Genomic DNA, 15,488 nt, shown 5'->3' with positions numbered 1-15,488 from the left:
AGCTCCGCCCATAGCTTGACAGATAGCCAATGGCGTGTAAGGACTCTAGGAAGCGCGATGACGTAAGCGTTGACGGCCACGTGATGACGCAGACGGCGTTACCGTCTCCAAGGAGCGGTCCGGGGCACCGGTTTCAAAGTCGCAGGGCGGGCCGAGTGGACTTCCGCTGCTGGCCCCGGGTTTCCCCGCTGTCCTGGAGTCAACCGCTCCACCCCAAACGCTCTTCCGGGGACGCCGTCACCCGGCTTCTTGCCAGCTCCTTCGGCTATCTCCTAAGTGGCCCGATACGACCCCGAGTGACCTGCGGGACGCCTATAGCCACCTGCGTCCCCGTTTTACCCGGCCGGGATTCGGGTGAACGTGGAACAAAATTCACTTGGCGGGTCCCCAGCAGACCTGAAATCTGAAGTCTGTTGCTTGAGCGAGGGGCTACGCTGGGACTCGGGAGAAGGCGCGGCGGGGCTGTTGACGCCGCGTGAGTAGGATGCTGATTACACCGCTCCAGTGCTTGACAACCTCCGGAGCGTTGCTTTAGTTTTGTTTTCCCGCACAGCGAGCTGTGGGGTTTTTCTTTTTCGGTGGTGGTGGTGGTCGGGGCGGGGGATTGTTTTGTTTTTGTTGTTTTTGAAGAAAGTGAAGGTGGTGAAAGCTCCAAACTAAAATTCTGTCGAAATGGCCACAGAAATCGACTTTCTGAGAGATCAAAGTAAGCTCCATATTCCTTTATTGAGAATTCTTACATCTAAGGTTTAATGTCGTCATTGCTGACCAACTAATGTTTTTCTAATGCCTGTTTGGTGCATGGAAATTTGTAAAAATTTAAGTTAGCTTTGCAAAAAGCTTGGTAGTATGTATGAGAATGTGTATATATTTAAGCAGAACTGTTTGGTAAATCCTCGTAAGGCTCCTTTAGCTTACATGGGACTCTACTAGACACTAAACATGGTTGTTATGCTCCTCGCAAGCTCTGGAGAAATTAGAGGGCTAATGGCCAGGAAGAGTTTCCAAGTCTGCCATTAGAACCTGGAGGCACAGTTCTGGCCATTTGTAAAGAGATGTTTATTGAACTCCTCCTGTTTCAGTTATGTACCAGGCTCTATACAGGCAGAGCTGCTGCAAAGATGAGGAGGACAGTTCTACCCTCCAAGAATTTAATTTGAGTTAGGAAATACATAAATTCCATACCCTGAAGTGGCAGCAAGTGCTAACTCTTTTGCCTCAGTTTCCTCATAGGGTTGTTGGGATGATTAAATGAGTATTAAAATACGTAAAGGATTTATAATAGTATCTGACACTAAACAAATGTGCTAAACAAATATTAACTGTTACATGATTATTAGCTGTGGTCAAAGGAGGTGACATTTGGGCTGAAATTTGAAGTACTAATATGAATTTACTAGATAAAGAACTGTGTAGGTATCCCAAATAGAATAGTGTATGCAGCGCTGAGGGAATTAGGAAGATGTTTTGTTAAAGATTTGCAAGAAGGTTGGCTTGTATGGAATGTGGTTTATATAGGCAAATAGCAAGTGGAGCTGAAAGGGAAGAATGGGGCTGGATAGTGAAGGGCCTTGTCTGCTGTGTGTTGAGTTTGGACCATCGCACAGGTTATAGGAACCACTGAAAGGAATTCACTTGAGAGCAGCATGATCAAATTGTGATTTGGAAAACCTGGTATGGATGTTATGAGGAATATGCATTATAGCAGAGTGCAGTTAGGTGACTATTACATAGGAAGTGAACTAAGGTAGTACAGTGAGATTGGAGATTAGGAAATCAGAGAGAATGAGGTAGAGGGCAACTGAGGTTTTTGCATTAAGCAACAGGGAAGGTAGGAAAAAAGTGCTAAGTTCCATTTTGGAAGTTTTATAAACCAGTGGTTAAGAACTCAACCTCTCGATTCAGTCTGTCTAGGTTCATATCCTGGCTTTATCTCTTTTCAGGTCTTTGACCTTTGGCAAGTTACTTAGCTCCTCTGTGCCTTAGTTTTCTCATTTGTAAAATGGGAAGAATAGCACAATAACCCTCATGGGGTTGTAAGGATTAAACGAGATGATGTAAATAAAGCATGGTTTCTAGTACATATTAAGTGCACTATATATATATCATCTAAAATTATTGATGCACTATAATGATACTATAACATTAGCATTATTTCTCAGGTTTGAAGTGGGAGTATCTGCCACCCCATAAGGAAGACTGGCTGGCCACCATCTTGAGTGGTGGGAGACAGTAGTTGGGTGATGAATTTGGTCGGGGTGGGGAGGATACCCAAGTCACCCCAAAACTATGAGTTTAAGAGGAATGAGCCAGCCATTTTTTCCTTTTAACTGGACGTAGTGTGCCAGTTACAGCTGAGTGGGTTACCCCAGTAGGCAAAACGCCTAGACACCTAGCTGAGGTAAATATAGATGGCTTGACCTTCTCCCACCTATTCTAATCTTGTCTACACTGACTTCTTGATCTTGATTGCCTCTTTTTATTTGTTCCATTTGGATTTGGTGTTTCTCAACTTGGCAACCCCTGTGATAAAGCATTAGCTTTACAAATGACTACAGGCAATTCCAAACCAACCATGCTTCTAGTAAACTCCTAGCATATTTCCCACCTCCATCTGAGAAGGGAAATCTGATAGTCCTTAGGGACTTGTTCAAAGAGATACTTGTTTATCAAGCTAAGGAATGAAAAATCATTCTTGTAGTGGGGACTTGGGAAGTGGAGATGCACTTATTTTTTCTTTTCATTCTCTGTGAAGTGTGCTTCATAGAGCAAAAGTTTTTAATTTTGATGAAGTTCTCAATTTGTTCTTTCATGGATGTCATATCTAAGAAATCTTTGCTTAATCAAAGGCTGCAAAGATTTTCTTCTGTTTTATTCTAGAAATTTTGCAATTTTTGGTTTTACATTTAGATTTATGATCCATTATGATCCATATTTGATCCATTTTACATTTAGATTTATGATCCATTTTGTATAAGGTGCAAGATAAGGGTCAAAGTTCACTTTTTTGCATATGAATGCAATTGAAAAGGCTATCCTTTCTCCATTGGATTACCATTGCACCTTTGCTAAAAATCATTTGTCCTTGGGAAGCCTGGGTGGCTCAGTTGGTTAAGCATCTGCCTTCAGTTCAGGTCATGATCCCAGGGTCCTGGCATCAAGCCCTGCATCAGGCTCCCTGCTCAGCGGGGAACCTGATTCTTCTCTCTCTGCCACTCCCCAGCTTGTGCTTTCACGCTTGCTCTCTCTCTCTCTCTGTCCAATAAATAAATAAAATCTTAAAAAAAAAAAATCATTTGTCCTTATTTGTGTCCCATTTCTGGACTCTATTCTGTTCCATTGATTTGTTTATCTCTTTGAGCACCAGTATTCCAGTGTTTTGATTATTGCAGCTTTATAAGAAGTCATAGAATCAGATGATGTTAGCCTTTCATATTTGTTCTTTTTCAATTATTTTGGCTATCCTAGGTGCTTTGCATTTCCATATGAATTTTGGTATCAGCTTGTCAATTTCTTCAAAAAGATACTGAGATTTTGAGAGGCATTGCATTGAATCTGTTGATCAGTATGTGTAGGATTCATATCTAATGATATTGAGTCCTCTTATGAATCAAAAGATATATTCTCTCCATTGATGTATGTATTCTTTTATTTCTCTCGGCAGCATTTTGTAGTTTTTAATATATAGGTTTTGCACATCTTTATCAGATTGATCCCTATGTATTCTGTTTTTGATACTATTGTAAATGGTATTATTCTTTTACTTTTGATTTCTAATTTATCATTGCTAATATATAGAAATACATCCTTTTTTTGGAATATTGTACCCTGAAACCTTTTTAAACTCACTTATTCTCATAGGTTGTTTTTAGAATTCATCAGATTTTCTGCATAGATAATATTTTCATCTGTTAATACAGTTTTACTTACTCCTTTCCAATTTGGATGCCTTTCATTTCCTTTTCTTGCTTTATTGTACTGGCTAGAACTTCCAGTACAGTGTTTGAACACAAGTGGTTGGACTGGTCATCCTTGTCTTTTTCCTGCTCTTAGGGTACAAACATCTGTCTTTCAAAAATTAAGTAGGATACTATAGATTTTTTGTAGATGTTTTTAAAAGGTTGAAAATACTTCTTTCTATTCCTAGTTTTCTGAGACTTTATCAGAATGGATGTTGAATTTTTTTTTCAAATGCTTTTTCTGCATTTATTGAGAGGATCAGATTTGTTTTCACTTTTAGTTTGTTAATAGGGTGACTTACATTGATTAATTTTCATATTTTAAGCCTGTCTTACCTCTCTTTTTGGGATAAACTACTCTTACTCATGTATTATCCTTTTTATATATTATAGATTTGATTTTTTGAAAGTTTATTTAAAATTTTAATTTTCTATGTTCATAAAGCCTTTTTTCCCCCTTCTAATTTCTTTGCCTGGTTTTAGTATGAGGCAATGCTTGCCTCATAGAATTTGTTGGAAAATATTTTGTTTTCTTCAATTTTCTGGAAAAGTTTACATAGGATTAACATTATTTCTTCCTTAAATGTTTGGTAGAACTTACCAGTAAAGTCAACTGGATCTAGAGTTTTCTTTGTGGAAAGATTTTAAACTAAAATTTAATTTCTTTAATAGATAAAAAGCTACTCAGTAGTTTGTTGTGTACTGTTGTTTTGTTTTTGTTTTGGGTTTTTTGTTGTTGTTTTTGTTGTTGTGTACTGTTGTATACAGAGACCCTCCACAGATTTCATATATCCAGAGTTCTCTCTCTGTGTAGCTTTCTCTCTCATGCTTTGCCTTGCCAATTCTAGTTCACTTTGTCTCCACTTCCTTAACTCAGTCGGCCTATCTCTGAGGCCTGCATTTTCCCTCTTTGTGCCACGGACTAGAAAGACTCTCAGGTCATTAAGTTGGAGCAGTCATAGGGTTTACCTCATTTGTTTTGCATCTGTCATCATTACTGTCTGTTGTCTAGCGTCTTGCAAACCATTATTTCATTCATTTATTTGCTTTTGGTTGTATTGAGTGGGAAGGTGGTCCTTGTTACTTCATCTTAGACATAAGCAGAAGTCTATTCAAATTACCCTGCTTTTGAAATCTCAAACACAAGTTTCTTACTCCCACTGTAACTGTTCTTTGGCTTCATCAAGACTTCTGTTCTTTGAACTCTTCATTTTCCTCTATTTCCTTAACTCTTTCCCAGCTTGTTTTTACTACTTTCTCTTTTTAAAAAGGTTTGTTCATTTGGGGGGGAGGGAAGAGCATGTGCACAAGTTAGGTGTGCAGAGGGAGAGACTCTCAAGCAGATTTCCCACTGAGCATGGTGCCTGACATGGGGCTCTATCCAACAACCCTGAGGTCATGACCTGAGCCGAAACCAGCTAAACCGACTGAGCCACCCAGGCGCCCCTGTTTTTACTACTTTCTTTACTGTAACCATTGCCTATAACCATTGCCCATTAGTTCATCTGCTCTTTTGTCAGTAATCTTTTTTAAAGATTTTATTTATTTATTTGAGAGAGAGTGAAAGCAAAAGAGATCATAGAGGGAGAGGGAGAAGCCGACTTGCTATTGAGCAGAGAGCCCGGTGTGGGGCTCCATCCCAGGACCCTGGTATCATGACCTGAGCTGAAGGCAGTCGCTTAACTGACTGAGCCACCCAGGCACCCCTTTTTTGTCAGTAATCTTAATATGATTATACTGCTTTTTTGAGTAGCACAGTTGTTTAGTTTGCTTTAATAGTTTTCACACCCAACTGTTCGATAACCATGGATAAAAAACTCAACACTCTGGATAAGTACCACTACATGCTCAAGGTTAACTCATAACTAAAAAGTGACTGAGCTAGGATTTGAACTCAGGCTGTCTAGTTCCAGTGTCTATATTCTTAACTTCTACCCAACAAAGAGACTTGCAAGAAAAAAAAATTATAGGCCTATGCACACAGAAACTGAAGTCCTACATAAAAGGGGCACCTGGGTGGCTCAGTGAGTTAAGTGTCCAACTCTTGATTTCGGCTCAAGTGATGATCTCGGGAGCGCTGGGGCAGTCTCCACACTGGGTATGGAGCCTGCTTAAGATTCTTCCTTCCCCCCCTCCCCCTGCCATCCTGTCTCTCCCTCTCTTAAAAAAAAAAAAAATCCTACATAAAATATAAATAAATCCAGCAGTGAATGTGTGTATATATATGTACATATATGTGTCCATACAATTGTCTTCATACTGGGTTCATCCCAGTGATAGAAAGATAGTTAGCATTAAAAAATTACTGAATACAATAAAGAAGACCTAGGTTAATGGAGAAACCATTAACATCCCAAATTTGTGGATTAGAACACTCAATATATTAAATATGTCAGTTCTTCCACAGATTAATGATTAGACTCAATGCATTCTCAAACTTAGTTTTGACAGCATGATTCTACAATCTAGGGGAAGACGGGTACCTGGGTGGTTCAGTTGGTTAGGCATCCAGCTCTTGATTTCAGTTCAGGTCATGATCTCAGGGTTGGGAGATCGAGCCTCACATCGGGCTCTGTGCTGGGTGTGGAGCCTGCTTAAGATTCTCTCTCTCCCTCTGCCCCTTCCTCCTACCCCCACTAGCTTGCTCTCTCTCGCTCTCTCATGAAAAAAAAAAAATCTAGTGGAAGAGCTAAGAACAGCCAAGAGAGTTTTAAAGAATATCAAGGTGGGAAAATTTATTTGCCAGTTATTAAGACTTAAAAATATCTAATTATTAAATCAATATTAGATTGTCAGATTGATACATACATAGATCAGTGGAATAAATTAGCACAGGAAAGACACATACATGAAACTTGTTATCTGAAAGAAGAGCAATACAAATCAGTGGGAAAAGGATATTTAGCAAATGGTGCTAGGATAATTGGCTATCCAAATAGGAAGGAAAAAATAATAAAGAAACCTTTCCCACATATATAGAAAAATAATCCGCAGGTTGATTGAAGACGTGAATTCTCTTTAAACTTTCAGAAAAAAAATTTAAGAGGGTGTCTTTATGATCTCAGGATAGGGAAATATTTCTTCAATAGATATTTGACTAGAAGAAAAAATATGTGAATAGAGTACATTCGAGATAAAAACTTGGGTATTACAAAAGACATCATCAATAAAAGACTACCCCAGCTACAGAAAGGGAGAATATATTTACAATAAATATAACTGAGAATTGATTAGCATCCAGAATTTAGAAAGTTTGTTCACAAAAATCATACTAATAGAAAAATGGTTAAAGAATATGATCAGGCCATTTACAAAAAAATAAAATTTGAAGAACTACTAAAAAAATGAAAAATGTCAGTCTCATCAGCAACCCAGAAAATGCAAATTAAACAACAATATAATAAGTACTTGTTGAATGAATGAAGGAAATAAGAGATTTAAGTTATAGTAAAATTTTCTCCAGATTAAAGTCAATCTCTGAGGATTGAATGTGTTTCCCTCAGTAATCCACAATTGACTTCTTTTTTTTTTAAGGTTTTATTAATTTTTCTGAGAGCATGAACAGGGGAGGAATAGAGGGAGAGGGAGAAGCAGACTCCCCGCTGAGCAGGGAGCCTGATGTGGGCCTTGATCCCAGGACTCTGGGATCGTGACCTGAGCTGAAGGCAGACGTTTAACCAACTGAGCCACCCAGGCACCCCCACAATTGACTTTTGAACTTATTTTAATCACTAAGAACTCAGATTTAGTGTTTTTTTCTTATTTGAAAACCTTATTAGGTGGGGGGGGGGGGGAGGTGGTTTGCATTGAAATTATTGTATCCAGGACCATATCTCCAACCTCCTCCTGAGACTCATAGGGAATAAGAGTAATAGGCAGGAACCAGATCCTATATGATGGTAAAATTTTAGTGGGGTGTGTCAAGTAACTATCTTAAAAGTTCTGTGAGTAACAATAAAAACATGGATAATTTCTTTTAAACTCAATAAAAAGTTTAAAACCATTTATGTTATCAGTACTCCATGATTATTTATCAGCATTACATATATTTGTCATATTTCACCACTAAATTATGTGTACTGTCAAGGAAGAAACTAACATAGAATGTATACCCTGTGTGTGCATATTATATATGCATTTTTTAAATTTTTATAATTATAATTAGTATGTATTCCATATATATGTGCTATGTATAACATACACAGAAAAGTAAAGAAAACAAATATAAAGCTAAGTGAATGATTACAAGGTTCAAAACTCATATAACCAAAACTCAGATAAAAAAATAGAACATGGGCGCCTGGGTGGCTCAGTTGGTTAAGCGACTGCCTTCGGCTCAGGTCATGATCTCGGAGTCCTGGGATCGAGTCCCACATCAGGCTCCCGGCTCAGCAGGGAGCCTGCTTCTCCCTCTAACCTTCTCCCCTCTCATACTGCTTCTCTTTCTCTCTCAAATAAATAAATAAAATCTTTAAAAAAAAAAAAAAATAGAACATTTCCAGGACCTCAGAAGCCCCCTTGTAATCATAATCTCTCCCTTATCCTCAAAGGTAATTGAAGATAACCAAAGTCTTTAATTTTACCCTATGAGCTTTATGTCGATGGAATCAAAACCATGTATTCTTCTGTTTTGGCTTAACATGATGTCTTTGAAATTTATCCATATTCTTGTATGTAGATGTAGTTTGTTCATTTTTGTCTCTGTAAAATATTCCAGTTTTAAATTTATCATGTTTATCTGTTCTTCTTTTGATGGATAGTTGCAGTTTCCAGTTTGGAGGCCATTGAGAATAATGCTGTTATCAGTATTTTTTGTCATGGCCCTTGGTGCTCAAGTGCACACATTTTGGTTATGTATATTCTTAGGAATTATATATATGTTTAATTTTAAAGTTGTACTAATTTACATTCCCACCAGCAGTGTAGGAGAGTTTTCATTATTTTACATTGTCACCAACATGTTCTCTAATTTTAGCTCTTTATTGTAATTTTAATTTGTATTTTCCTGATGCCTAATGAGGTTGAGCAGCTTTTCTCCATTTATTAGCTCCCTGGGTAACCTTTATGTGAAGTGCCCATTCATGGCTTAACACTTTTCTATAGGATTGTGGTTTGTGTCTTATATTTTTACTCTCTTAAAAGTCTCTTTGTTGAACAAAAGTTCTTAATTTTAATGTGGTTCAGTTTATCAGGTTTTTTTTTCCACTTATCTTTAGTGCTTTTTGTGTTCTGATTAAAAAATCTTTCCCTATCCTGAGATTTATAAAGATAGTCTATTCTTGTCTAGAATTTGTTTTGGCATTCACAGTTAGATCTTCGTTTCACCTAGAATTGATTTTTATGGATAATGTTTTATTTTTTATGAGGATATCCAATTGACCCAGAACCAATTTTAAAAAGATTATTCTTTTTTTTCATTTTTTAATTAACATGTAATGTATTATTTGTTTCAGTGGTACACGTCTGTGATTCATCAGTCTTACACAATTCACAGCACTCACCATAGCACATACCCTCCCCAATGTCCATCACCCAGCCACCCCATCCCTCCCACCCCCCTCTACTCCAACAACCCTCAGTTTGTTTCCTGAGATTGAGTCTCTTATGGTTTGTCTCCCTCTCTGGTTTCATCTTGTTTCATTTTTTCCTCCCTTCCCCTATGATCCTCCGCCTTGTTTCTCAAATTCCACAAATCAGTCAACCAGAGAAAGACAATTATATGATCTCACTGATAGGTGGAATTTGAAAAGATTTCTCTTTACCCGTCACTGCTCTGGAGTGCTCCTTCAATCATAATTCACGTGTTCTAAATGAACATGAATTTATCTTTGTATTCTTTATTCTCTTCCATTGGTCAATTTTGTTTATTTTTATACAACTATCACACTAAATGACTGTAACTTTGTAATAAATCTTGATAACTGGTAAAGCAAGTCCTCCCCCATTCTACTTTTGCAAGAATGCCTTAGCTATTCTTGTTATGTTTCCACCTATATCTTAGAATCAACTTTTAAATTTCTGCAATATCATCTTTTGGAATGTTAACTGAGATTGCATTGAGTCTATCTATAGATCAACTTGAGGAGAACTGCTGTCTTTACAATACTGACTCCTGTAAACCATGAGTATCTCTCTCTACTTAGTCTTTAATTTCTCTGCTGAATGTTTCGTAGTTTTCTGTACACAGTCTTACACATCTTTTGTTTAAATCTTTTAGATTTATTCCTAGACATTGGGTTTTTGTATGGTATTGTAAATGATATCTTTTATTCTAATTTTGTTGGCAGTATATAGAAATATAATTAATTTTTGTATATTGACCTTGTATCCAACAACCATGCTGAGGGTCATTATTCTAAAACTTTATCTGTGTGTTCTCTGGGATTTACCTATACCTATACATGATTAACTATGGATAATGGATAATGGGTTTTTTTTTTCCTTTTCAGTCTTTATACCTTTTATTTCTTACTTGACTTATTGCATAAACTTAGACCTCCAGTAGAGTGTGAATAAATGTCAAGACAATTTGTCCTTGTGTCATTCCCAATTTCCAAGAGAAAGTTTTCAACATTCTCATCCTTAAGTATGATGTTTGCTGTGCATTTATGTAGGAATCTATTGTTTTATTAAGGAAATTAACTTCTTAAATTCCTGAGGCTTTATCATGAATGTATCTTAAGTTTCATCAGATGCTTTTACTGTAACTTTTGAGACGATTGTGTTTGTTGATCTTTTTTGCATGTTTATTTTCCGTTTCTTTGGGGGTAGGCTTATCTTTATTATTTCCTTCACTTGATGCTCTTTGGGTTTAATTTGCTTTTCTTCGAACTTTTTGGGATAGACCAAGAGTTCATTGACCATAAGCCTTTTTTCCTAGTATATATAATTAAAGCTATAGATTTTTTTTTTTGAGCAAGTTTGAGGTATTACATTTTCACTGTCGATCAATTCACAATACATCCAAATTTGTTTTGTAATTTCTCCTGTGACCCATGGTTATTAAAAAGTAATTTTTGAACTTCAAAATGTATTAAAATTTTCCCTTTTTGGTTTTTGATTAAACTTCATTGCGCTCTTGTCAGGTAACATGCTCTCATTGGCTTTCAGTCTTTTTGAGAGTTGAGATTTACTCCATTGCTAGCAAATTATCAGTTTTAAGTGATCCATGTGATCTTGAAATAGTAAGTTTTGTACATTTACTGTGTTCTATTATATGTTTTCTTATGATGTGAATAAAAATATCAATCATCTTATGCTTACTGAGAGCACTTGGCTTTATTCCAGTCCTTCATTTCTAGTATCTCTTACTCCTGTATAATGTGGAATCTTTGTCCTTCCGTTTCTCTTCTGTGTGGAGATTTGTCCTGGAACACAATTTTAGCCAGTTTTCACTATTGGAAAAAATATGGCTATAGTTTATCTTTTCAGTTCACTTCTAGTAGCAGGAATAAAAAAAAAAGTGGAGAGTATTTTTTTACTTCTGCTAACCTGAAGAGTAAACCAGGAAAAACTGAGAATTAAAATGTAAGAAATTAGGAATATTAGTTCTTTGCAGCTATTCTTTTTCCCACTAGCAGTAGGTGGTTGGCTTACGTGTATAGAAGGGCCTTTTCTTAAATTCCAAAAACGTGTTGAAGTTGATGATTCATTTTGAGAAGCAGTGAAGACTAGCAGTTTTGCATTGGATATATCGGATAATAACTACCTTGTTTGTAGTTTTTAAATATTGAGCATTAGCCAGTGAAATACAGATTTTTTTTTACTTTGTTTCAGATCAACGACTAAATGAAGTACTTAGACGATATCAAATGGAGAACTTTTCCAAATATTCGTCGGTGCAGGTATGTAAATTAGTTAAGGTCTAACAAACTAGGTTCAAATTTGTATATATATATATATACATATATATATAAATTCTATTTAGGATTATTCTCATGTGAAGTTGCCTATAGCACTTTGAAATTTGCTTACAATTGGGATTTTTATAAGGGAACGCTTGTTTTTGCTTAATAAAAGTTCTTTGACCATAGAAATTGACTTTTTTTTCTGATTTGGAGCTTAGGTATTATGTATGATGTTAAAATGTCTGAGTTCTAAAATGAGAATTCATTGACGTTTTGAAACCTCCTAAAATCTCTTAAGATACATTTCGTAATAAGCTTTAACTTGGAATTCTCATAAATTATGGCAAGCAAAAACTAAAAACAGTAAATATACGGCATTGTTTTAATATTTCTTTCCTTGGGTACATGTTCTTATTAAATATTCTGTTAAAAATTTTTTTGAGCAATAAGGTATATTTATTGGTCGACTCTTGAGTTACACAATATTAAAAGAACAGTAGTTTCTGTTAGTGATAGCACCCTACTGAATTAATAAGGACATGTTTTGCTTTTGACATCAATGAATCTTGTAACCAAAACATATTGTTTTGGGGCACCCGGGTGGCTCAGTTGGTTAAGTGTCCAACTTTTGATTTTGGCTCAGGTCATGATTTCAGGGTTGTGAGATCAAGCCCTGCATTGTTCTGTGCTGGACATGGAGCCTGCCTGGGATTCTTTCTCTTCCTCTCCCTCTACCCTCACCCCTCCCTCCCAGTCATGTGCCCTCTCTCTTAAAAAAAAAAAAAAATTGTTTTTAAGGTATTAAAAAGGAAGTTGTTTTTAAGAAATTAAAAAGTAATAGTTTATCTTGTTGACTTGATTATACTTATCCTTAAAGTTATTAAAGATTCTTTAGTGTAGTCTCAACATTTAGCCTGCTGCTCTATTTTTATTTACAAAGACCAGACTGAGTCCAAAGGGTCTTAAAACTATCCATCTACTATGTTAATCATGATATTGTTTTTCTTACGTTATTTTGTTACTCATACTTAACTAAGAACTGTTATCATTTAGGTGATAGAGAATCTTTCATAATACAGCAGCCTCTAAATTTTATTCAGGTTCTTAGGTTCTTTTTCTTCTGCTTATTGTCTTATAGAGTATGCCTAAAAGGAGGATTCAAACAAAAGAGTGATTTTAAAGCCCAAGAAGATCTCTGGGCATGGTATTATATCTACTGTCACTATGGCTGACTTGGTTATGAAAGATGGTTTTACCAGATAAAACAATGACTGTATGTAACCCTTTAGATGCACCTGCCTTGTACGTTGTGATTAATTAATTAAAGCCTCATGGTAACATACCAAGTAAGGTCAAGTCTCTTATTTAATAGTGCACTCTCCTGTGAAATTATAGCTCCTTTAATTCTCTAAAGGTACATGCTCTTCTTTTACAGGTACTATTCTTTTTTTTTTTTTTAAGATTATTTATTTATTTATTTGACAGAGAGAGACATAGCGAGAGAGGGAACACAAGTAGGGGGAGTGGCAGAGGGAGAAGCAGGCTTCCTGCCTAGCAGGGAGCCCGATGTGGGGCTCAATCCCAGCACCCTGGGATCATGACCTGAGCCAAAGGCAGATGCTTAATGACTGAGCCACCCAGGTGCCCCACAGGTACTATTCTTATAGTCATACAGTCAAATCTTGATTCCTATCTCTTATTTTTGATAGTACTGTATTGTTACTGCCTAAGAGTCTTCTGCAGTTCACTGTCTCTTCAGAATATGTTGCTGTCTCAAAATATCAATTCCCATGGGTCTTGCCTTTCACTGCATAGTTTGTGGTAATGAGAAAGGAGGTGATATGAGAGTATGAGAGGGAAAGAGAGAGATTAATCTGCTTTCTAGCAATAAGGTCCATATCCTTGGCCATATGTAGTGCATTCTTTGGTTCTTCACCCCAGAAACATTATTCTGGTTTCTGAAAAAATGAAAATGTCCAAGAGGAATTTTTTAATTTGTACTTTTTTCAGTTCGTAGTATTTTTACTTTTTTCTGTTTGTAGACATAGACATAGGAGGAAACCATTATCAAAGGTTATGTGAAACCCAGGAGCACTGGCTGAGATCTCTTGTCACTAACTTTAGTGATTGCCACTAGCAACAGAAATCCTTCATAAATTTATGTTTGCCCTTTTTGTTCAGCTATGTTTCCCAGGTGCCTAAAACAATTCTTGTTAGTAGAAGCTCAATAAATACTTGTTGAATGAATGAAACAATTATATCCCCCCTTTACTTTTCTCCTACCTATCTTCCAACATCATTTGAGCTCTATATGCCACTTACAGTAAAAGTGGAGATGAAAAAGTCATGATCAGTTTGTGAAATACAAACAGTTCATCCTTTTTAGTTCTATTTTTCAAGATAAAATCCCAATGAAAATGCCTCCCTCCTTCCTCACACTAGGCAAATTGCCAGGACTTGTGTTAAATGAACATACTTTATGAAACTTTTCTATAGAAAAATAAAGCTGCCAGAATTTGATACTTATTTCTTGTATTTTAAGTTGGAATTTCAAACTTGATTTTCTATAGAAACTGTTATAAGTGATAGTTAAAATTCTTTTGTGCTATCACTATATAATGATCATTTAGGCTTCCCATGAATCAAAGAAACTTTTGTGAATTAAGATTTTTTGGTATAGTATTGTTTCTTAGGGAAATACATGATATGTTTATAATAACTAATGATACATAAATTGTATGGATTTAAACTGAAAGTTGGACTTCTCCAATGTGTAGAATAGCTTGTATATTTAGTATATTTGGTTCATTATACTTTAATAATTCATCTTTTATTTATTTTAAAGATTTATTCATTTAATTTGAGAGAGAGAGCATGCGCACACATGCACCAGGGTGAGGGGCAGAGGGAGAGGGAGAGAGTCTTAAGCAGACTCTGTGCTGAGTATGGAACCCAAATGCAGGGCTTGACCTCACAACCTGAGATCATGACCTGAGCCAAAATCAAAAGCTGGAATAGACTTAATCGACTACACCATCCAGGCACCCCCATTCATCTTTTAAAAAAACTTCTTAAAATTGTATGTAACCTTCTAAAGATATTTAAACAACTAGTTTCTTGAATGATCCTTTCTGGGTTGTTGTAAAATTTAGTTGTCTTTCTTTGATTACTTTGTTTTCTATATAAATAAAAAGTATCTCAAGTGGCATTGTTCTTTGAGAGTGTAGTAGTGGGCACTGCATGACAAATATTGAAAGATTTTAGTCAAGACTATGGAAAATTTCCCTCTTTTCCGAATTCATTGTTCCTACCTTTTTTTTTTTCTTAAATACTTTTCTCACTTGTAGGCTGGTTAATTCCTCTTTAAAATCTATGCCATACCAGTACATCTGTGTACTGATTAGTGTTTTGGTTCTCTTCAAACTTGCTGGAGGGACAGGGTAGAATATTAAAAATAAGTTTATTTTCTCTGAAAACTCTCCTAAAAATATCTTCCTCTTCTAGCTTGGGACTGTTTCTACTCATTCTACTTGAACCCAAATTTAAAGTTAAATTGAGATCTAGTCTGCTGGGAAAGAAATGGAACACATAAACTGGAAAGAGGGAAGGAATAAACATAAAAGCATAGTGCCAAGAAGGTATGAGCTGGTTCTGGAAGGGAAAGACAGTCATAGTGCAAATG

At 36.2% G+C, this 15,488-nt stretch overlaps 1 protein-coding gene across 1 annotated transcript in view; it reads left to right on the top strand.

Annotated features, from left to right (window-relative positions):
* The first annotated feature begins 29 nt into the window (after positions 1-29).
* Positions 30-15,488, top strand: part of SCLT1 (sodium channel and clathrin linker 1) — a 184,626-nt gene continuing 169,167 nt past the window's right edge. The window contains 3 exon segments of the mRNA XM_027600311.2: positions 30-338; positions 340-475; positions 11,736-11,803. Of these exon segments, the coding sequence (XP_027456112.2) occupies positions 30-338; positions 340-475; positions 11,736-11,803 (513 nt within the window).

Source organism: Zalophus californianus, chromosome 2 (assembly GCF_009762305.2).
Source record: "Zalophus californianus isolate mZalCal1 chromosome 2, mZalCal1.pri.v2, whole genome shotgun sequence".
Taxonomy (NCBI): Eukaryota; Metazoa; Chordata; class Mammalia; order Carnivora; family Otariidae; genus Zalophus; species Zalophus californianus.
This window is presented reverse-complemented; position numbering and strand designations above follow the sequence as displayed.